We start from the raw sequence: 23,040 nt of genomic DNA on the forward strand, positions 1-23,040 counted from the left end.
CCAGCTCCCCCCTCTCCCCAGCAGCAACAGCCCAATAATTCCCCCCCCCCCGGCTAGATCCCCCACTCGCGTAGTTACACCCCCCATGTTGCTCCCAGAAGTCAGCAAACTCTGGCCGATCTCGGCTTCCCCCCCCGTGACCTCGGCTCGCACCGTGCGACGCCCCCTCCTTCCTGCTTCCCTATTCCCGCCTTAATTATCATAGCGCGGGAACCGAGCCCGTGCTTCCCCCTTGGCCCCGCCCCCAATGGCCAACGCCCCATCTCCTCCACCTCCTTTCCTCCCCCCACCACCTCCTGTGGAAGAGAGAAAAGTTACCACATCGCAGGATTAATAACATAAAACTCCTCTTTCCCCCCTTTTTACCCCCCTCTTCGCCCCCCATACTCGCCCCACCACTTTGTTTCAAACGTTCTTTTTTTAATAACCCGCTCATTCCAATTTTTCTTCCACGATAAAAGTCCACGCCTCATCCGCCGTCTCAAAGTAGTGCTGCCTCCCTTGATATGTGACCCACAGTCTTGCCGGTTGCAGCATTCCGAATTTTATCTTCTTTTTGTGAAGCACCGCCTTGGCCCGATTAAAGCTCGCCCTCCTTCTCGCCACCTCCGCACTCCAGTCTTGGTATACGCGGATCACCGCGTTCTCCCACTTACTGCTCCGAGTTTTCTTTGCCCATCTAAGGACCATCTCTCTATCCTTAAAACGGAGGAATCTCACCACTATGGCTCTAGGAATTTCTCCTGCTCTCGGTCCTCGCGCCATCACTCAGTATGCTCCCTCCACCTCCTGCGGACCCGCCGTAGCCTCCGCTCCCATTAACGAGTGCAGCATCGTGCTCACATATTGCCCGACGTCCGCTCCCTCCGCACCTTCAGGAAGACCAAGAATCCTTAGGTTGTTCCTCCTCGCGTTGTTCTCCAGCGCCTCCAGCCTTTCCACACATCGTTTATGGTGTGCCTCGTGCATCTCCGTCTTCACCACCAGGCCCTGTATGTCGTCCTCATTCTCGGCAGCCTTTGCCTTCACGACCCGAAGCTCCCGCTCCTGGGTCTTTTGCTCCTCCTTTAGCCCTTCGATTGCCTGTAATATCGGGGCCAACAGCTCCTTCTTCATTTCCTTTTTGAGTTCTTCCACGCAGCGTTTCAAAAACTCGTGTTGTTCAGGGCCCCATATTAAACTGCCACCTTCCGACGCCATCTTGGTTTTTGCTTGCCTTCCTTGCCGCTGCTCTAAAGGATCCACCGCAATCCGGCCACCTTCCTCTCCTTTTTTCATCTGTATCCGGGGGGATTCCCTTCTGGTTCACCGCACAGTACTTTTAGCCGTTAAAATTGCCGTTGGGGCTCTTATTAAGAGCCCAAAAATCCGTTCCACCGGGAGCTACCGAAACGTGCGCCGCACCCGGAAGTCCCTGAACACGATCTATTGTCTACGAACAGATTCTTCAATGTTTGGCCTATGCAGGCAAATTTTATGTCATTTTTGGAAGTCGTTCCACTTCCCCTTTTGTCCCCCAGCTTGTATGATAATTACATTTTATTCGTAAGTATGATTGTCCATTTGATTGTCTTTGCTTTGTTTTATTTCAGGGGACAAAATGATACTATTTTCTTCACAACCCACCCCAATGGATCTTGTAGTAAGTTCTGTCAATATCATACATTTTGATTAAAGTTAATAAAAATCCTACCTTGTAATTTCTTTGAAATGGATATGTAAGATAATTTGGTTATGAGTTTTAGTTTTGAAGTATACAACATTCAAAGGTATACGATAACTCTTTCTTGCTATCATTTAGATTTATTTATTTTTTGTTTTATTTTTCTTGCAAGAAAACCTCAGAAGTCCGTTGGGATTTGTTTTTATTAGACAGGTCATTTAGCACATCAGTGTAAAGCCGTGGATTAAGCCCTTACACAAATCATACGCTACATACATAATATGAAAATTAACTTGTTCCACAATTGATTCTTGCATTTTATTTAAAAAAGGCTTCTGTAAATGTGAACAAAACTGGTATTATTCGCATTGAATTTTGTTCTATCTGCCCACTGAACTCTTGTACACTGGAGTACTGTTCACAAAGACTGCAGGTAGTCTATTCCTGTGGCTTGTCCCCAGGACCTCACTTGCAGAATCATACTGTTTCTGCGACAAGAGTACTAACAATATGCCAGCAGTAATGCTGGAAAACAGTTTTTACTTTAGTAATTGAATGATGGTTAGCAGTGCTAGCTGTTTTATTTGTTGTTTTACTCTGGTAATTACACATTGGAAACATTAAAAAAAACATTTTTCAGTGTACCCAATTCTTTTTTTCCAATTAAGGGGCAATTTAGTGTGGCCAATCCACCTACCCTGCGCATCTTTAGGTTGTGGGGGCAAGACCCACGCAGATATGGGGAGACTGTGCAAACTCCACACGAACACTAACCCAGAGCTGGGATCGAACACAGGTTCTCAGTACTGTGAGACAGCAGTTCTTTTTTTTAATATAAATATTTTATTGAAAATATTTGGTCAACCAACACAGTACATCGTGCATCCTTTACACAATATTATAACAACACAAATAACAATGACCTATTTTATAAACAAAAAATGAATAAATAATAAATAACAAAAATGAAAACTAACCCTAATTGGCAACTGCCTTATCACAAGTAACACTCTCCAAAAAGATAATTTAACAGTCCAATATATAATTATCTGTCGCAACGACCTATACATATTATACAGTATATATTAACAACCCTGAGAGTCCTTCTGGTTCCTCCTCCTCCTCCTCCCCCCCCCCCCCCCCCCCCCCCCCCCCCCGATCCTGGGCAGCTGCTGCTGCCTTCTTTTTTCCATTCCATCTATCTTTCTGCGAGGTATTCGACGAACGGTTGCCACCGCCTGGTGAACCCTTGAGCTGACCCCCTTAGAACGAACTTAATCCGCTCTAGCTTTATAAACCCTGCCATGTCATTTATCCAGGTCTCCACCCCCGGGGGCTTGGCTTCTTTCCACATTAACAATATCCTGTGCCGGGCTACTAGGGACGCAAAGGCCAAAACATCGGCCTCTCTCGCCTCCTGCACTCCCGGCTCTTGTGCAACCCCAAATATAGCCAACCCCCAGCTTGGTTCGACCCGGACCCCCACTACTTTTGAAAGCACCTTTGTCACCCCCATCCAAAACCCCTGTAGTGCCGGGCATGACCAAAACATATGGGTATGATTCGCTGGGCTTCTCGAGCACCTTGCACACCTATCCTCCACCCCAAAAAATTTACTGAGCCGTGCTCCAGTCATATGCGCCCTGTGTAATACCTTAAACTGAATCAGGCTTAGCCTGGCACACGAGGACGACGAGTTTACCCTGCTTAGGGCATCTGCCCACAGCCCCTCCTCGATCTCCTCCCCCAGCTCTTCTTCCCATTTCCCTTTTAGTTCATCTACCATAGTCTCCCCTTCGTCCCTCATTTCCCTATATATATCTGACACCTTACCATCCCCCACCCATGTCTTTGAGATCACTCTGTCCTGCACCTCTTGTGTCGGGAGCTGTGGGAATTCCCTCACCTGTTGCCTCGCAAAAGCCCTCAGTTGCATATACCTGAATGCATTCCCTTGGGGCAACCCATATTTCTCGGTCAGCGCTCCCAGACTCGCGAACTTCCCATCCACAAACAGATCTTTCAGTTGCGTTATTCCTGCTCTTTGCCACATTCCATATCCCCCATCCATTCCCCCCGGGGCAAACCTATGGTTGTTTCTTATCGGGGACCCCCCCCAAGGCTCCAGTCTTTCCCCTATGCCGTCTCCACTGTCCCCAAATCTTCAGTGTAGCCACCACCACCGGGCTTGTGGTGTAGTTCCTCGGTGAGAACGGCAATGGGGCTGTCACCATAGCCTGTCGGCTAGTCCCCCTACAGGACGCCCTCTCTAATCTCTTCCACGCCGCTCCCTCCTCCTCTCCCATCCACTTACTCACCATTGAAATATTAGCGGCCCAATAATACTCACTTAGGCTCGGTAGTGCCAGCCCCCCCCCCCCTATCCCTGCTACGCTGTAAGAATCCCTTCCTCACTCTCGGGGTCTTCCCGGCCCACACAAAACCCATGATGCTCTTTTCAATCCTTTTAAAAAAAAAAGCCTTCGTGATCACCACCGGGAGGCACTGAAACACAAAGAGGAATCTCGGGAGGACCACCATCTTAAACGCCTGCACCCTCCCTGCCAGTGACAGGGATACCATATCCCATCTCTTGAAATCCTCCTCCATTTGTTCCACCAACTGCGTTAAATTTAACCTATGCAATGTGCCCCAATTCTTGGCTATCTGGATCCCCAGGTAACCAAAAGTCCCTTGTTACCTTCCTCAACGGTAGGTCCTCTATTTCTCTACTCTGCTCCCCTGGATGCACCACAAACAACTCACTTTTCCCCATGTTCAATTTATACCCTGAAAAATCCCCAAACTCCCCAAGTATCCGCATTATTTCTGGCATCCCCTCCGCCGGGTCTGCCACGTATAGTAGCAAATCGTCCGCATACAAAGATACCCGGTGTTCTTCTCCTCCTCTAAGTACTCCCCTCCACTTCTTGGAACCCCTCAACGCTATCGCCAGGGGCTCAATCGCCAGTGCAAACAATAATGGGGACAGAGGGCATCCCTGCCTTGTCCCTCTATGGAGCCGAAAATATGCAGATCCCCGTCCATTCGTGACCACGCTCGCCATCGGGGCCCTATACAACAGCTGCACCCATCTAACATACCCCTCTCCAAAACCAAATCTCCTCAACACCTCCCACAAATAATCCCACTCCACTCTATCAAATGCTTTCTCGGCATCCATCGCCACTACTATCTCCGTTTCCCCCTCTGGTGGGGCCATCATCATTACCCCTAACAGCCTCCGTATATTCGTGTTCAGCTGTCTCCCCTTCACAAACCCAGTTTGGTCCTCGTGGACCACCCCCGGGACACATTCCTCTATTCTCATTGCCATTACCTTGGCCAGGATCTTGGCATCTACATTTAGGAGGGAGATAGGCCTATAGGACCCGCATTGTAGCGGGTCCTTTTCCTTCTTTAAGAGAAGCGATATCGTTGCTTCAGACATAGTCGGGGGCAGTTGTCCCCTTTCCTTTGCCTCACGAAAGGTCCTCGTCAATACCGGGGCGAGCAAGTCCACATATTTTCTATAGAATTCAACTGGGAATCCATCCGGTCCCGGGGCCTTTCCCGCCTGCATGCTCCTAATTCCTTTCACCACTTCTTCTACCTCGATCTGTGCTCCCAGTCCCACCCTTTCCTGCTCTTCCACCTTGGGAAATTCCAGCCGATCCAAGAAGCCCATCATTCTCTCCCTCCCATCCGGGGGTTGAGCGTCATATAATTTTTTATAAAATGTCTTGAACACTCCATTCACTCTCTCCGCTCCCCGCTCCATCTCTCCTTCCTCATCCCTCACTCCCCCTATTTCCCTCGCTGCTCCCCTTTTCCTCAATTGGTGTGCCAGCAACCTGCTCGCCTTCTCCCCATATTCGTACTGTACACCCTGTGCCTTCCTCCATTGTGCCTCTGCAGTGCCCGTAGTCAGCAAGTCAAATTCTACATGTAGCCTTTGCCTTTCCCTGTACAGTCCCTCCTCCGGTGCTTCCGCATATTGTCTGTCCACCCTCAAAAGTTCTTGCAGCAACCGCTCCCGTTCCTTACTCTCCTGCTTCCCTTTATGTGCCCTAATTGATATCAGCTCCCCTCTAACCACCGCCTTCAACGCCTCCCAGACCACTCCCACCTGGACCTCCCCATTATCATTGAGTTCCAAGTACTTTTCAATGCACCCCCTCACCCTTAGACACACCCCCTCATTTGCCATTAGTCCCATGTCCATTCTCCAGGGTGGGCGCCCTCCTGTTTCCTCCCCTATCTCCAAGTCTACCCAGTGTGGAGCGTGATCCGAAATGGCTATAGCCGTATACTCCGTTCCCCTCACCTTCGGGATCAACGTCCTTCCCAGCACAAAAAAGTCTATCCGCGAGAAGACTTTATGGACATAGGAGAAAAACGAGAGCTCCTTACTCCTAGGTCTGCTAAATCTCCACGGGTCTACACCTCCCATCTGCTCCATAAAATCTTTAAGTACCTTGGCTGCTGCCGGCCTCCTTCCAGTCCTGGACTTCGACCTATCCAGCCCTGGTTCCAACACCGTATTAAAATCTCCCCCCATTATCAGCTTTCCCATCTCTAGGTCCGGAATGCGTCCTAGCATCCGCCTCATAAAATTGGCATCATCCCAGTTCGGGGCATATATGTTTACCAAAACCACCGTCTCCCCCTGTAGTTTGCCACTCACCATCACGTATCTGCCCCCGTTATCCGCCACTATAGTCTTTGCCTCGAAGCATTACCCGCTTCCCCACTAATATAGCCACCCCCCTGTTTTTTGCATCTAGCCCTGAATGGAACACCTGCCCCAGTTTCAGGTGCGTTTCCTGTAACATAACCACATCTGCCTTAAGTTTCTTAAGGTGTGCGAGTACCCGTGCCCTCTTTATTGGCCTGTTCAGCCCTCTCACGTTCCACGTGATCAGCCGGGTTGGGGGGCTTCCTACCCCCCCCCCCCTTGTCGATTAGCCATCGCCTTTTTCTAGCTCCTCACCCGGTTCCCAAGCAGCTGTATCTCCCCCAGGCGGTGCCCCCCCGCCCATCACCTCCCATACCAGCTCCCCCCTCTCCCCAGCAGCAGCAACCCAGTAATTCCCCCCTCCCACCCCCCCCCCCCCCCCCGCTAGATCCCCCGCTAGCGTAATTACTCCCCCCATGTTGCTCCCAGAAGTCGGCAAACTCTGGCCGACCTCGGCTTCCCCCCGTGACCTCGGCTCGCACCGTGCGACGCCCCCTCCTTCCTGCTTCTCTATTCCCGCCATGATTATCATAGCGCGGGAACCAAGCCCGCGCTTCTCCCTTGGCCCCGCCCCCAATGGCCAACGCCCCATCTCCTCCACCTCCCCTCCTCCCCCCCCATCACCACCTGTGGAAGAGAGAAAAGTTACCACATCACAGGATTAGTACATAAAACTCCTCTTTCCCCCCTTTTTAACCCCCCTCTTCGCCCCCCACATTCGCCCCACCACTTTGTTCAAACGTTCTTTTTAATAACCCGCTCATTCCAGTTTTTCTTCCACAATAAAAGTCCACGCTTCATCCGCCGTCTCAAAGTAGTGGTGCCTCCCTCGATATGTGACCCACAGTCTTGTCGGTTGCAGCATTCCAAATTTTATCTTCTTTTTATGAAGCACCGCCTTGGCCCGATTAAAGCTCGCCCTCCTTCTCGCCACCTCCGCACTCCAGTCTTGATAAACGCGGATCACCGCGTTCTCCCATTTACTGCTCCGAGTTTTCTTTGCCCATCTAAGGACCATTTCTCTATCCTTAAAACGGAGGAATCTCACCACTATGGCTCTGGGAATTTCTCCTGCTCTTGGTCCTCGCGCCATCACTCGGTATGCTCCCTCCACCTCCAACGGACCCGCCGGGGCCTCCGCTCCCATTAACGAGTGCAGCATCGTGCTCACATATGCCCCGACGTCCGCTCCCTCCGCACCTTCAGGAAGACCAAGAATCCTCAGGTTGTTTCTCCTTGCGTTGTTCTCCAGTGCCTCCAACCTTTCCACACATCGTTTCTGATGTGCCTCATGCGTCTCCGTCTTCACCACCAGGCCCTGTATGTCGTCCTCATTCTCGGCTGCCTTTGCCTTCACGACCTGAGGCTCCCGCTCCTGGGTCTTTTGTTCCTCCTTTAGCCCTTCGATCGCCTGTAGTATCGGGGCCAACAGCTCTTTCTTCATTTCCTTTTTGAGCTCTTCCACACAGCATTTCAAGAACTCGTGTTGTTCAGGGCCCCATGTTAAACTGCCACCTTCCGACACCATCTTGGTTTTTGCTTGCCTTCCTTGCCGCTGTTCTAAAGGACCACTGCAATCCGGCCACTTTCTCCTCCTTTTTTCATCCGTATCCAGGGGGGATTCCCTTCTGGTTTACCGCACAGTGTTTTTAGCCGTCAAAATTGCCGTTGGGGCTCCTATCAAGAGCCCAAAAGTCCGTTTCACCGGGAGCTGCCGAAACGTGCGACTCAGCTGGTCATCGCCGCACCCGGAAGTCGTGAGACAGCAGTTCTAACCACAAGGCCACCGTGCCGCCCTACACATTGGGAACATTTACAATATATCTTTTCATAGAATCATAAAATTTACAGTGCAGGAGGAGGCCATTCGTCCCGTCTAATCTGCACCGGCCCTTGGAAAGCGCACCCTATTTAAGCCCACACCGCCACTCTATCCCTGTAACCCCACCTAACCTTTTTTGGACACGAAGGGCAATTTAGCGTGGCCAATCCACCTAACCCGCACATCTTTGGACTGTGGGAGGAAACCGGAGCACCCGGAGGAGACCCACACGGGCACTGGTAGAATGTGCAGACTCCACACAGACAGTGACCCAATCCTCGAAGTGAACCTGGGACCCTCAAGCTCTGAAGCAAAAGTACTAACCACTGCTACCCTGCTGCCCATGTGCTTCCCCATTCAGTAGAAAAAGCTTTGGTTTCTAATTGTTAACATAAGTTGCAAACTAACTGTATTTGTTCAATTAAACTGGGGCTAAAAACAAGCTTTTTTTGATGCATTCCTGAGAGGTAGGCATTGCTGGCAAGCAAACATTGTGATTTCTATTCAAAATGCTTGCTTAAATATTGTTAAGCACAGAATGCTTATTTAAATTTAAGGTCATTTTTTCGATATGTGAATTGGACTAATGAAGATACAATCTGATTTGTATTGTAGCTGCGAGGGGCCTGTTGCAACTTAAAAGGACAGATGATTTTGGAAGAACATTCAAAATTATTGGATCAAAAATTTACTCATTTGGGCTCGGCGGGTGTTTCCTCTTTGCTTCTGTTATGACTGATAAGGTAAATATATAGAGACATTTTCAGAACATGCGTGCATGAACACTTGCTGTCTTTGCAGTCATTTTATTAAAATATATATTTTCATAATCAGCTGTTGTGTAAGGAAATATTGTTTTCATATATCCCAAATCATGGTACAACTCTGGGTGAGTAATTTGTTTCCAGGTCATCACAAATGCCAAGTGGAAGTGTGAAAACAGCGAGACGATGGTTCACTGTCTGTGAAAGAACATGTGTAACATCAAAGAGGAGTCCTTTCTTTCTTCAGCTGTTTAACCAACCTATCAAATCATTTTTGAAACAAACCCCAAGCTAAGATAAGCTAGTTTAGGGGCTGTTTAGCACAGGGCTAATTCGCTGGCTTTGAAAGCAGACCAAGGCAGGCCAGCAGCATGGTTCGATTCCCGGAACAGCCTCCCCGAACAGGTGGCGGAATGTGGCGACTAGGGGCTTTTCACTGTAACTTCATTTGATGCCTACTTGTGACAATAAGCGATTTTCATAGAGGCAGTCCCTGTTGAGTCTTGCAAACAAATAATAATGACTTGCATGCGGTACTGTGAGGTGCCTGACCTGTGGAACTGTGCTCCTGGAGAATTGTTGCCTGAAGACCAACAGTGAAGAAAAAAATGACCTGACTCTAATTGAGTAGATATTGAGGGTTATCTGTAGTTTCAGCACCTCAGAAATTTAAGATCATCCACTCCAGAATTGAAATAATATTTCTGTCAATTTGATTGAATATAAAAGGAATAATGCTAAAAAGCATAACTGAGTTCCGCAAGCAGATTTTCTTAACTATGCTCTTTCTGTATATTTAAACTACGCCATCCTTTTGTTTGCGGGATTGTAAACACAATTTTAGACAAATATTTTAAAGCCTCATTTAAGCAAACTAAAGATCTACAAAATAACTTTTAGTGGACAATCAATTGAATTTGAACTACTTTATTTACTTTACACTGCTCTGTGAACTATGGTGGGAGGAATTAAGTTGTCATAACAATAATCTAATGTGAGTGAAGATTTTGTATCCGTATATATAAAATCAACAGTTGGAAACAAACTAAGTTTAAGAAACCCGAATGTTAACCTTTTTATTTATACACATTTAGAATTGAAAGGAAAATATTCCCAGATTTTGTATATGTCGAGGTTCTATGGCAAAATCTTGCTTAAACCTTGTTGATCTAATATAGACTGCAGGACTAAATTTAAGAGCCAAGAATGCTAGAACTGCCATACTGGTAGTATGGACAGGAAAGGTCACCCTGTTAGGGGTTTTCCATTGGCCTCTGAAAAGTTCCAGAGATGTAGAGGAAAGGATTGCAAAGATGATTCTGGATAGGAGCGAAAGCAACAGGGTAGTTGTTATGGGGGACTTTAACTTTCCAAATATTGACTGGAAACGCTATAGTTCGAGTACTTTAGATGGGTCTGTTTTTGTCCAATGTGTGCAGGAAGGTTTCCTGACACAGTATATAGATAGGCCAACGAGAGGCGAGGCCATATTGGATTTGGTACTGGGTAGTGAACCAGGACAGGTGTTAGATTTGGAGGTAGCTGAGCACTTTGGTGATAGTGACCACAATTCGATTACATTTACTTTAGTGATGGAAAGGGATAGGTATATACCGCAGGGCAAGAGTTATATCTGGGGGAAAGGCAATTATGATGCGATGAGGCAAGACTTGGGATGCATCGGATGGAGAGGAAAACTGCAGGGGATGGGCACAATGGAAATGTGGAGCTTGTTCAAGGAACAGCTACTGCGTGTCCTTGATAAGTATGTACCTGTCAGGCAGGAAGGAAGTGGTCGAGCGAGGGAACTGTGGTTTACTAAAGCAGTCGAAACACTTGTCAAGAGAAAGAAGGAGGCTTATGTAAAGATGAGACATGAAGGTTCAGTAAGGGCGCTCGAGAGTTACAAGTTAGCTAGGAAGGACCTAAAGAGAGCTAAGAAGAGCCAGGAGGGGACATGAGAAGTCTTTGGCAGGTAGGATTAAGGATAACCCTAAAGCTTTCTATAGATATGTCAGGAATAAACAAATGACTAGGGTAAGAGTAGGGCCAGTCAAGGGCAGTAGTGGGAAGTTGTGCGTGGAGTCCGAGGAGATAGGAGAGGTGCTAAATGAATATTTTTCGTCAGTATTCACACAGGAAAAAGACAATGTTGCCGAGGAGAATACTGAGATTCGGGTTACTAGACTAGAAGGGCTTGAGGTTCATAAGAAGGAGGTGTTAACAATTCTGGAAAGGGTGAAAATAGATAAGTCCCCTGGGCCGGATGGGATTTATCCTAGGATTCTCTGGGAAGCTAAGGAGGAGATTGCTGAGCCTTTGGCTTTGATCTTTAAGTCATCTTTGTCAACAGGAATAGTGCCAGAAGACTGGAGGATAGCAAATGTTGTCCCCTTGTTCAAGAAGGTGAGTAGAGACAACCCCGGTAACTATAGACCAGTGAGTCTTACTTCTGTTGTGGGCAAATTCTTGGAAAGGTTTGTGAGAGATAGGGTGTATAATCATCTGGAAAGGAATAATTTGATTAGACATAGTCGACACGGTTTTGTGAAGGGTAGGTCGTGCCTCACAAACCTTATTGAGTTCTTTGAGAAGGTGACCAAACAGGTGGATGAGGGTAAAGCAGTTGATGTGTATATGGATTTCAGTAAAGCATTTGATAAGGTTCCCCACGGTAGGCTACTGCAGAAAATACGGAAGCATGGGATTCAGGGAGATTTAGCAGTTTGGATCAGAAATTGGCTAGCTGGAAGAAGACAAAATGTGGTGGTTGATGGGAAGTGTTCAGATTGGAGTCCAGTTACTAGTGGTGTACCACAAGGATCTGTTTTGGGGCCACTGCTGTTTGTCATTTTTACAAATGACCTGGAGGAGGGCGTAGAAGGATGGGTGAGTAAATTTGCAGATGACACTAAAGTCGGTGGAGTTGTGGACAGTGCGGAAGGATGTTTCAAGTTACAGAGGGACATAGATAAGCTGCAGCGCTGGGCAGAGAGGTGGCAAATGGAGTTTAATGCAGAAACGTGTGAGGTGATTCATTTTGGAAGGAATAACAGGAAGACAGAGTACTGGGCTAATGGTAAGATTCTTGGCAGTGTGGATGAGCAGAGAGATCTCGGTGTCCATGTACATAGATGCCTGAAAGTTGCCACTCGGGTTGAGAGGGTTGTTAAGAAGGCGTACGGTGTGTTAGCTTTTATTGATAGAGGGATTGAGTTTAGGAGCCATGAGGTCATGTTGCAGCTGTACAAAACTCTGGTGCAGCCGCATTTGGAGTATTGCGTGCAATTCTGGTCGCCGAATTATAGGAAGGATGTGGAAGCATTGGAAAGGGTGTAGAGGAGATTTACCAGAATGTTGCCTGGTATGGAGGGAAGATCTTATGAGGAAAGGCTGAGGGACTTGAGGCTGTTTTCGTTAGAGAGAAGAAGGTTAAGAGGTGACTGAATTGAGGCATACAAGATGATCAGTGGATTGGATAGGATGGACAGCGAGAGCCTTTTTCCTCGGATGGTGATGTCTAGCACGAGGGGACATAGCTTTAAATTGAGGGGAGATAAAAGACAGATGTCAGAGGCAGGTTCTTTACTCGGAGAGTAGTAAGGGTGTGGAATGCCCTGTCTGCAACAGTAGTGGACTCGTCAACACTAAGGGTATTCAAATGGTCATTGGATAGACATATGGACGATAGGGGAATAGTGTAGATGGGCTTTAGAGTGGTTTCACAGGGCGGTGCAACATCGAGGGCCGAAGGGCCTGTACTGCGCTGTAATGTTCTATGTTCTATGACACCAACGTAGTGGGTCGGATTTCAAACAATGACGAGACAGAGTATAGGAATGAGATAGAGAATCTGGTGAACTGGTGCAACGACAATAATCTCTCCCTCAATGTCAACAAACCGAAGGAGATTGTCATCGACTTCAGGAAGCGTAGTGGAGAACATGCCCCTGTCTACATCAATGGGAACGAAGTAAAAAGGGTCCAGAGCTTCAAATCTTTAGGTGTACAGATCACCAACAGCCTGTCCTGGTCCCCCCATGCCAACACTATAGTTAAGAAAGCCCACCAACGACTCTACTTTCTCAGAAGACTAAGGAAATTTGGCATGTCAACTACGACCCTCACCAACTTCTACAGATGCACCATAGAAAGCATTCTTTCTGGTTGTATCACAGCTTGCTGTGCCCAAGACCGCAGGAAACTACAAAAGGTCATGAATGTAGCCCAGCCTCCCATCCATTAACTCTATCTATAATTCCCGCTGCCTCAAAGGCAGCCAGCATAATTAAGGACCCCACACACGCCGGACATTCTCTCTTCCACCTTCTTCCGTCAGGAAAAAGATACCAAAGTTTGAGGTCACGTACCAACCGACTCAAGAACAGCTTCTTCCCTACTGCCATCAGACTTTTGAATGGACCTGCCTCGTATTAAGTTGATCTTTTCTCTACACCTTGCTATAACTGTAACATTATATTCTGCAGTCTCTCCTTCCTTCCCTATGTATGGTGTGCATTGTTTGTACAGCATGCAAGAAACAATACTTTTCACTGTATACTAATATATGTGACAATAATAAATCAAATCAAATCACGGCTTCAATGAAGTTACTGTGAAAAGCACCTAGTCGCCACATTCTGTTGCCAGTTCGGGGAGGCCGGTACGGGAATTGATCCTGCGCTGTTGCCTTGTTCTGCATTCCAAGCCAGCTGTTTAGCCCACTGTGCTAAACCAGCCCCAGTTTTCATCATCATAATGGTACAAATTTGAAAGAATATCTTATACTTCTGTTACAAATCAAGTTGAGGCATAACTCTGGTGTACAAGAAACTTCTGGAACTTTTATTTGCCAATAGAGTTGGGTTCATACATGTACCAACATGGTTAACTCCAACTGGGTGTGCATTCACATAAAGCTATAAAAGTAAATGCATTGTTTATTTAGCAGCTGTGTTATAAAGCTCATTATACTAAGGTAACAAAACACTCTGATCCTTGCTAAACCAAACTCCTTACATGTTGTGCAATTTTGAATTTAACATTGTTTTCAGTTCTCTCCGGAAGAATTTATTTTCACGTCCCATCAGATTTTTTTATCATAAGGTCTCATCAAGGTGTTCAACTATCTTCTCTATCATCTTGACTGATGAATCATTTGTGCCTTTAATTTATTGGTATCTTCTAACATATTTCAATGTTTTTTAGAAAGTAAGTAGCTTGTGCCAAAGCAGTAACTTCCATTTTAAATTTACGGGGAAGGTATGTGTGGAGCAGAATGAGAAATAGTGTCATTCATTGGGACATACTGCATCTGTTTTTAAAATCAATAGCAGAAAGTCTTGAAAGTGGAATTTCTCCATCTTAAATTTCAACCTGTGCAATAAGGACTTTGAACCTAATTTGTAACTGAGTGTTCCTGTGTTAATTTTTACGATTGCCAAACAATAAATCTTATTGGTGCATGGGTAGAAATTTAATGAGGGCAGTCATTGGATTAGATATTTGTTCTTTTAAGAGAACATTCTTTGGGGGGAAAGGTTAGACCAAGACCAAAATTGCGGTTACAATCAGACGTTACAAATTTCAAATCAACTCAACTGCAAAATAGTAAATCTGAAATTCAGAGTAATTTTGTAGTATGGTCAACTGGGAGCTTTTATGTGTGTGTGATGTTTTCTAACTTTGAACTGTAATTCTGGAGTTTAGTTATATCCATTGAACCCTCAGTAGAATACTGTTTGTTTACTAACATTTCTGAGAAAAATTACTTGCCTTAATGAGTCCAGTTCTAAAAGATACATGCCATTGGGATTCTCTTATCCCGCCGGCAGCGTATCCCCATCCGTGGGTTTCCCGGCGGCGAGGGGTGGCTTCAATGGCAGACTCCGCTGACAAGAGGTGGGGAAAAGAGAATCCCGCTGCTGGCTAACAGCGTGCCACCAAACCCACGTCTGGGGACTGGAGGATTCCACCCACATTGTGTTGTGTAGTGAATTTAGAGCATTGGGGACGATCCAGAATTTAAAAAATTCTGCCGTACAGTATCTCTGGCAGTAGCGCACCCCTCCCCGATGAACTCAATGCATTCTATGCTCGGTTCGAGCAGGTAACCAACAATCCGCTGGCGAGTGCCCCAGCAGCCCATAATACACCCATACCCACCATCACAGCTTCCGAAGTCAGATTGGCCTTCCTGAAAGTGAACCCTCGGAAGGCGACGGGCCCAGACGGGATTCCTGGTCGTGCACTCAGAGCCTGCGCAGACCAGCTGGCAGAGGTATTCACGGACATCTTTAACCTGTCCCTACTCCACTCCGAGGTCCCCATCTGCTTCAAGAAGACCACCATCATACCGGTACCAAAGAAGAACCAGGCAACGTGCCTCAATGACTACTGACCAGTGGCCCTGACTTCAGTCGTAATGAAGTGCTTCGAGAGGTTGATCATGAAGCGCATCCCCTCCATACTCCCAGAACGCCTTGATCCACTGCAATTCGCATACCGCCGCAACCGGTCCACATCAGACACCATTTCCCTGGCCCTACACTCATCCCTAGAGCATCTCGAAAACAAGGACTCCTACATTAGACTCCTATTTATTGACTACAGCTCCGCCTTCAACACCATAATCCCAGCCAAGCTCATATCAAAGCTCCAAAACCTAGGACTTGGCTCCCCACTCTGCAACTGGATCCTCGATTTTCTGACCAACAGACCACAATCAGTAAGAATGAACAACAACACCTCCTCCACAATAGTCCTCAACACCGGCGCCCCGCAAGGCTGCGTACTTAGCCCCCGACTCTACTCCCTGTACACACACGACTGCGTGGCAAAACTTGGTTCCAACTCCATCTACAAGTTTGCTGACGATGCGACCATAGTGGGCCGGATCTCGAATAACGATGAGTCCGAATACAGGAGGGAGATAGAGAACCTAGTGGAGTGGTGTAGCGACAACAATCTCTCCCTCAATGCCAGCAAAACTAAAGAGCTGGTAATTTACTTCAGGAAGCAAAGTACTGTACACACCCCTGTCAGCATCAACGGGGCCGAGGTGGAGATGGTCAGCAGTTTCAAATTCCCAGGGGTGCACATCTCCAAAAATCTGTCCTGGTCCACCCACATTGATGCTACCACCAAGAACGCACAACAGCGCCTATACTTCCTCAGGAAACTAAGGAAATTCGGCATGTCCACATTGACTCTTACCAACTTTTACAGATGCACCATAGAAAGCATCCTACCAGGCTGCATCACAGCCTGGTATGGCAACTGCTCGGCCCAGGACCGCAAGAAACTTCAGAGAGTCGTGAACACCGCCCAGTCCATCACACGAACCTGCCTCCCATCCATTGACTCCATCTACACCTCCCGCTGCCTGGGGAAAGCGGGCAGCATAATCAAAGATCCCTCCCACCCGGCTTACTCACTCTTCCAACTTCTTCCATCGGGCAGGAGATACAGAAGTCTTGAGAACACGCACGAACAGACTCAAATACAGCTTCTTCCCCACTGTCACCAGACTCCTAAATGACCCTCTTATGGACTGATTTCATTAACACTACACCCTGTATGCTTCATCCGATGCCAGTGCTTTTGTAGTTACATTGTATATGTTGTGTTGCCCTATTATGTATTTTCTTTTATTCCCTTTTCTTCTCATGTACTTAATGATCTGTTGAGCTGCTCGCCGAAAAATACTTTTCACTGTACCTCGGTACACGTGACAATAAACAAATCCAATCCAAATGTGTAGACATTCCTGGAGAGAGAGCGAGAGAGAGAGTGAGAGAAGGTTTACCCCTCTTAGTTACATATCTTTCAGAATGGGTCACTGAAAGGGGAGAAGGTCTTGTAGTGTAGTAGATAGCGTCCCTGCCTTGGAACCAAATGCTCCGTGTTTGAATCCCACTCCAGGATTGCTGACCAAACGGGTTGGTTATCAAACTGCAGATCCTTCCAATATGCTTATGGCAGATGGTCAGAGTTGGAGAGGCCCCGAGGCAGCAATGCTTGATGTGGAGTGTCGCACATCGATCTACAATCTCTGGTGACAGGCTAGTGACCTGTTCTAGGAAAAAAATAGGCACGGAAATGGGCGTAAACATGTGCTTTGTCTGCTTCAATTGTCACTTGGTGCATGAAGAGAGGAGAAGAACTTAAAGGGGACTTTAAAAAACAAAGACATGGTCTCCAATGCATATAATTCATGCACATTATTTATGTAATCCGTTTGTTCTCGTTATTACCCATTATTTATTTTGTAGGTCAGTTTGAGGGCACTCCATGTGTCCTTGGATATGGGAGACACCTGGAACATGGCACAGCTGCCTCATGTAAGCGCTGAGCAGTTCTACTCCATACTGGCTGCAAATGATGACATGGTGTTCATGCACGTTGATGACCCTGGTGGTAGGTATTTGAGACAGGATGTTAATTCAGGAGCAATAGTGTGTTAAACCTTTAAACCCTGCGTAAAGATGGACTTGTTGGACCCCATCATCACTTTTTTCAAGTGTGAGAGATGCACCTTTTGGCATCCCGTTAACCTTTTCCTGTGAATTTTTTTTACTTTGAGTGATGGATGTAGATGCAGCAGAGTGGAATTTAAGCAGTGATATGGGGGAAAAAATAACATACATACAGCTGATGTTGAAATTCAGTGTCTGACTTAGTAAATAAACTAAGCTCTTGGACGGAGTTCTCCGATTGGGAGACTAAGGGCTGGATTCTCAGTTTGGGAGACCGGACCTGAATTGTATCAGTTTTACGATCTCCTTGTTGCAGTTGTCGAGCTGCAATTCAGTGTTTCATGGTATGCAAATATAAGCATGGCATGGAATACCAGAGAATCCTGCTATCAGACCGCCACCTTGAGCCGGTGGCCTGATAGCGAAGTCACGTGGCCGCCCCCCCCCCCCCCCCCCCCCCCCCCCCCCCCCCCGAAAATGGGCCCCTATCTGGAAGTTAGAGAGTAGTCTAGAGAGGGGCATTATAGCTTTAGTACTTACCTTGCAGCTCCACATGTCCATTTCTTGAAGGAGAGCAGCTGTGCCAGCTCGTAAAAACCATCTGCAAATTTGATCTATTCATACCCTTTCACAACAGTGGCGTAAGTGGTGAAACCCCAGGGTAAACATTGACCACATCAAAGAGAGGTAAGTGCAGTGAAATCACACACTTAAGTGATTGGAATGCAAAGTGCAACTTGCATCTTTTTGGGATGGGGTCTTCCTATCATGGGGATCGCTGTTGGGGGTGTGTGTCTCCCTATCACAGGGGTCCCTGAGCAAGGTCTCCCTATTAAAGGGGACCCTGGGGGAGTCTCCCTATCACAGTGGTCCCTGGGGGATGGGGACGGGTTATTCTCGTGCTTGGGGATTGGGGGCTACTATGTGATGTGGGGGGTAGGCTGGGGGCTGCAGTGTTGGGGAGGGGGTTTGGGTCTCGGGCGTAGGATGGACCTCGCGTTGGGCTAAGAGGGCAATGGTTGCCCCATCCCGAGGTCCACCACACCAGGGCCACGATTGTACAGATCACAAGTGAACCGCGCACACATGATTCCTGGCCGTGGGGACTGGAGAATCCCGGGAGGGCGGACCATAGGGCGCCAGGCCCGCTAAATAGATACAAATCGATCATTATTTCCATGTTCCCGCTGGTGTATGGCGTGGGACCCTTCACGTTGCCAGTGGGGGGCCAGAGCGGGGCGTTTGGGTCGGTGATCCCGATTTTGGCCTGACGTCCGATTCTCGGGGGACCATCGTCCCATCGGGGAACGCATTCCGAGCACCCCATGGACGGAGAATCCAGCCCTAAGTGTTGATGCCAGGACTCAATTGTGTGTTGTTTGCGTTTCCATTGGGGGTGCTATTTATGGAGTAATTCAGGATCTGCTGACAGGCCAGCAGAGTGCTGGTGTGAATTCGCAACAATTCCCAGTGGGTTTTCTAACCACTGGGCCCAGAGTTAGCTGCAAAGAGTCTGGCAGCTGGAGCACTTACTCACTGCAGCCACCAAGATGGCTCAGAAAAGACCAGCCCCCGCACCGAGGTGAACCCACGGCTCATGCCAGTGAGGAGCGGAGGGACACCCTCTTCCCTAGCGCAGGCCGCAACCCCCTGAACACTGCCTGAGGGGCAAACGGCGCTGCCAGTCTTGCCAGGAGAAGCCAGCTAGTGATCTGGGGGTCACTGGTAAATCCTCTGCCCTGAGAGGAGCAGAGAACCAGCGAGGGTTCCAAAGGCTGTCCTCTGGTTGGGGTGAACTCTTGGTGGGATTCTGATTAAGCTTGGCCCTTGAAGATACAGCTAGGGTATGAGGGTGTCCAGAGGGGTGGCCAGGGTGGGCTCCCTGATGACCAGAGGCTTTCTGAGCATTTAAAGGACACAGGCAGCACTCAGCAGTGTGAACAGCCAGGAGCCTGCGAGTCGTACTAAAGGGGTGCGTTTGAAAGACTGGACTGCAGCAATGGCGATCTGAGCCAGGTCACCCCGATCCTGTGGAGTCATCCCAAGTCTACGGTCTTGGCACCAAGTCACTACTCACTACTGCACCTTGTATCCTATTCACTGATCCAATCCCTCTCCTCACCCATTGTTTCTGGCTGAACCAGACTATTAGCAAATAGCATGCCCCTCTCAATCCTGGGCTGAGCTGTTGACCCCATATCCTCTTTACATTTCTGTGACATCAACTCCTCTGTTCCTGCCTCAGTTCATATTTCATCCATGTTTTTGTCATCTCCTGACTTGACTATCCCAATGGTCTTTCGGGCGACCTTCCATTTTCTACCCTCTAAACTTCAACTCTTCCAAATTTCTGTCTGTGTCATAGAGTCAGAGATTTACATCACAGAAAAGGCCCTTCGTGCCTGAGCTGGTCAAAAACAACCACCGCCATATTCTGATCCCATTATCTAGCACTTCACCCATAGCCTTGTGCGATGCGCCTCATCCACTGCTCCAAAGCAGACAACCCCAGTTTATCCAATCTTTCTTCATGACTAAAACTCGCCAGCTCAGGCAACCTCCTGGTAAGTCTCTTCTGCACCCTTTCTAGTGCTATCACATCCTTACTATAAACCCTATCTTGCATATTCATCACACAAGTTCTAGCGGTCTTGGATTGACACCAAGCCACCCAATGCCTCTTATTGAAAATGCTCATTGATTTTAGTTCCCTTCATGGCCATGCCCTTTACGCAGTCCTACTATACTCGACCCCTCTCAAATTCCCCTTCCTCTGATTTTGATCTTTTAATGCATTCCTCTTCCTTTTATGTTGCCGTTGGCACCTGTGAGTTTAGCCATCAGGGAGCTCACCCATACTAACTCCCTAAACTCACCCATACTAACTCCCTAAACTCACCCATACTAACTCCCTAAACTCACCCATACTAACTCCCTAAACTCACCCATACTAACTCCCTAAACTCACCCATACTAACTCCCTAAACTCACCCATACTAACTCCCTAAACTCACCCATACTAACTCCCTAAACTCACCCATACTAACTCCCTAAACTCACCCACCCATAACTAACTCCCTAAATCCCTTTCTCTCCATTGACCCTTTGGACTTTAAAAAAAAAAACCGTTTGTAAAGCTTACCGATGGTCAAGCATTTGATAAGTTGCTTCGTTATCTGGGTGCCCGTTTTTGTCTGATTGGTTGGTTGATTGAGAAGGCTTTTATTATGGAATGTATCATGGCTATTATTGTAACAATGGATGAAAATGCAAGTGTCTATAAAATATTTATAATATAACCATATCAGAAAGAAATTGCCATTTTTTAAACTGTCCTGTGTTGATCAGAATGAAGGATGTCAATAGGGAATGGAAATACTGCTGTACTTTTGACATCAACTTAGTTGCATGTTTAGGTTTCCCATGTTTGATTTCCTCTCAACGTTTAACCTTAACCACAGATGAATATCCCCTGATAAGAATTTTCTATATCCATGCAACTGAGTTTGTTTTTTCCATTGTGCTATGAACTTGGAATTGGATTGGGGAATGTTCAAATTGACTTGGGGGCCCCTGCAACAATCATAATTTTATCATGTGTCTGTGCTGAATCCACCTTGAGGAGCAAAAGGAATAATGTGCGAGCTCTGCCAAGTTAGCCTTCTATTTTAAAAAATCTTTACCTTTTTCTCCCCTCCAAAAAATAAATCTTTATTTTTTTTCTCTCTTCCCCAATGTAGATACTGGCTTTGGCACAATTTATGTTTCAGATGATCGTGGAATAGTGTATTCTAAATCTCTTGAAAGACATTTGTACACAACAACAGGAGGCGAGACGGATTTCACCAATGTTACTTCATTGCGTGGAGTATATGTTAGTAGTGTACTGTCTGAAGGCAAGTAAAACAAGCTTGCGTTTCTTTAAAACATGAACTGCTTTACAGTTTTATACATACTTTATTTCATTCCTATAATTTGTAAAATTGGAAATATTAAATTATATTTCTTCAGTCTTGCACTGTTGTTCCAGGCTGAGCTAAGACATGTTGCATCTTAAAACAAATATGAAGCTAATGAAATCTGTTTACATGGATGGCAAAAGAGGAAAAGGCTCTGTGTCAGACAATTTTTGATTGTGATACACTGATTTTTGGCAATGGACTGCAGCAGTTGAATAGACTGTTCTGTAGAAGGGTCATTTAGACTCCATCTTCATTTTGTTTCTCTCCACAGATGCCGCCAGACCTGCTGAGTTTATCCATCATTTTCTGTTTTGCTTTCCGATTTCCAGCATCTGCAGTATTTTGCTTTTATTCAATATACTGTTGTTCAGGGAGTAGTTTTCTAGTTGGATGCTTAAATGATTTATGTTAGTTATTTGTGAACCGGGGAAGTTTTGAGGGCGATGGCTGAATGGGAATTGCTTCGCCTCCCACTGCTGTGCTTCATGAGATGGTCTGAGCTGCTTTCTGTTCCTTTGTGATTAGTCAATGAGCCACAATTTGTAAGCTAAGCATTTGGACTCTCTGATAATTTGGCCAAGAGCCAGAAAATTCTATTAGCGGTTATACAACAAGTGAGAATTCCTGTTGGTCAAAGGCTGCAACTCTACTTTGAATTCACTGTCATTGCTGGAACCCACCACTGGCCTTATTTAATTCACAGAAAACTCAGGGGACATAATCTTTATTAGTGTCACAAGTGGGCTTACATTAATGAAGTTACTGTGAAAATCCCCTAGTCCCCACATTCCGCCAGACCTGCTGAGTTTGCCTGTTCGGGTACACGGAGGGAGAATTCAGAATGTCCAATTCACAAGCACATCTTTCGGGACTTGTAGGAAGAAACCGGAGCACCCGGAGGAAACCCACACAGACACTAGGAGAACGTGCAGACTTTGCACAGACAAGTCAGGAATCGAACCTGGGTTCCTGGCGCTGTGAAGGAGCAGTGTTAATCACTGTGCTACTGTGCCACCTGGGTTCCTGGCGCTGTGAAGGAGCAGTGCTAATCACTGTGCTACTGTGCCACCTGGGTCCCTGGTGCTGTGAAGGAGCAGTGCTAATCACTGTGCTATCCTATCCAGACTATAATAAATAGCATGTTTTAATTCTCTTTTAGATGGTTCTGTTCAGTCTGTCATTACATTTGACAGAGGAGGAGAGTGGAAACCCTTAAGAAAACCAGAGAATAGTGACTGTGATTCGACAGCCAAAAATAAAGATGAGGTGAGATTGAGATGTAAATATGCGTATTGATATATCTCAGAACTTTCATCTGAATATATTAGAAACATTCTTCTGCCGTTTTCACAGTGAAGTAAATGCAACTTTTGAGAAATATTTAGAATTGGAACATACTCTCGGACTAGATTCCAGTGAATGTGATTTACAGATGAGATTGTTAGCACTATTGTGCTATTAACCTTCCAGATGTTAAATGAGGAAGTACAGGTGAATTTAGATGTAGCAACCGTTGAACTGTGAGTTAAGACTGACCTTAAAGCGTAATGGTAAGTGTAGTGGTTTCTGTTAGCCTAATTGAAAAGCACATTCCAGTGCACGCTGAATTTATGT

General features: G+C 46.7%; 1 protein-coding gene across 1 annotated transcript in view; it reads left to right on the forward strand.

Moving 5' to 3' along the window:
* sort1a (sortilin 1a) overlaps positions 1-23,040 on the forward strand; it is a 90,748-nt gene that overhangs the window by 38,591 nt on the left and 29,117 nt on the right. The window contains exons 7-11 of the mRNA XM_072479904.1: positions 1,593-1,642; positions 8,839-8,966; positions 17,261-17,405; positions 21,205-21,360; positions 22,586-22,692. Coding sequence (XP_072336005.1) covers positions 1,593-1,642; positions 8,839-8,966; positions 17,261-17,405; positions 21,205-21,360; positions 22,586-22,692 — 586 coding nt within the window. The remainder of the gene's footprint in view (positions 1-1,592; positions 1,643-8,838; positions 8,967-17,260; positions 17,406-21,204; positions 21,361-22,585; positions 22,693-23,040) is intronic.

This window comes from Scyliorhinus torazame, chromosome 17 (genome assembly GCF_047496885.1).
Source record: "Scyliorhinus torazame isolate Kashiwa2021f chromosome 17, sScyTor2.1, whole genome shotgun sequence".
Taxonomy (NCBI): Eukaryota; Metazoa; Chordata; class Chondrichthyes; order Carcharhiniformes; family Scyliorhinidae; genus Scyliorhinus; species Scyliorhinus torazame.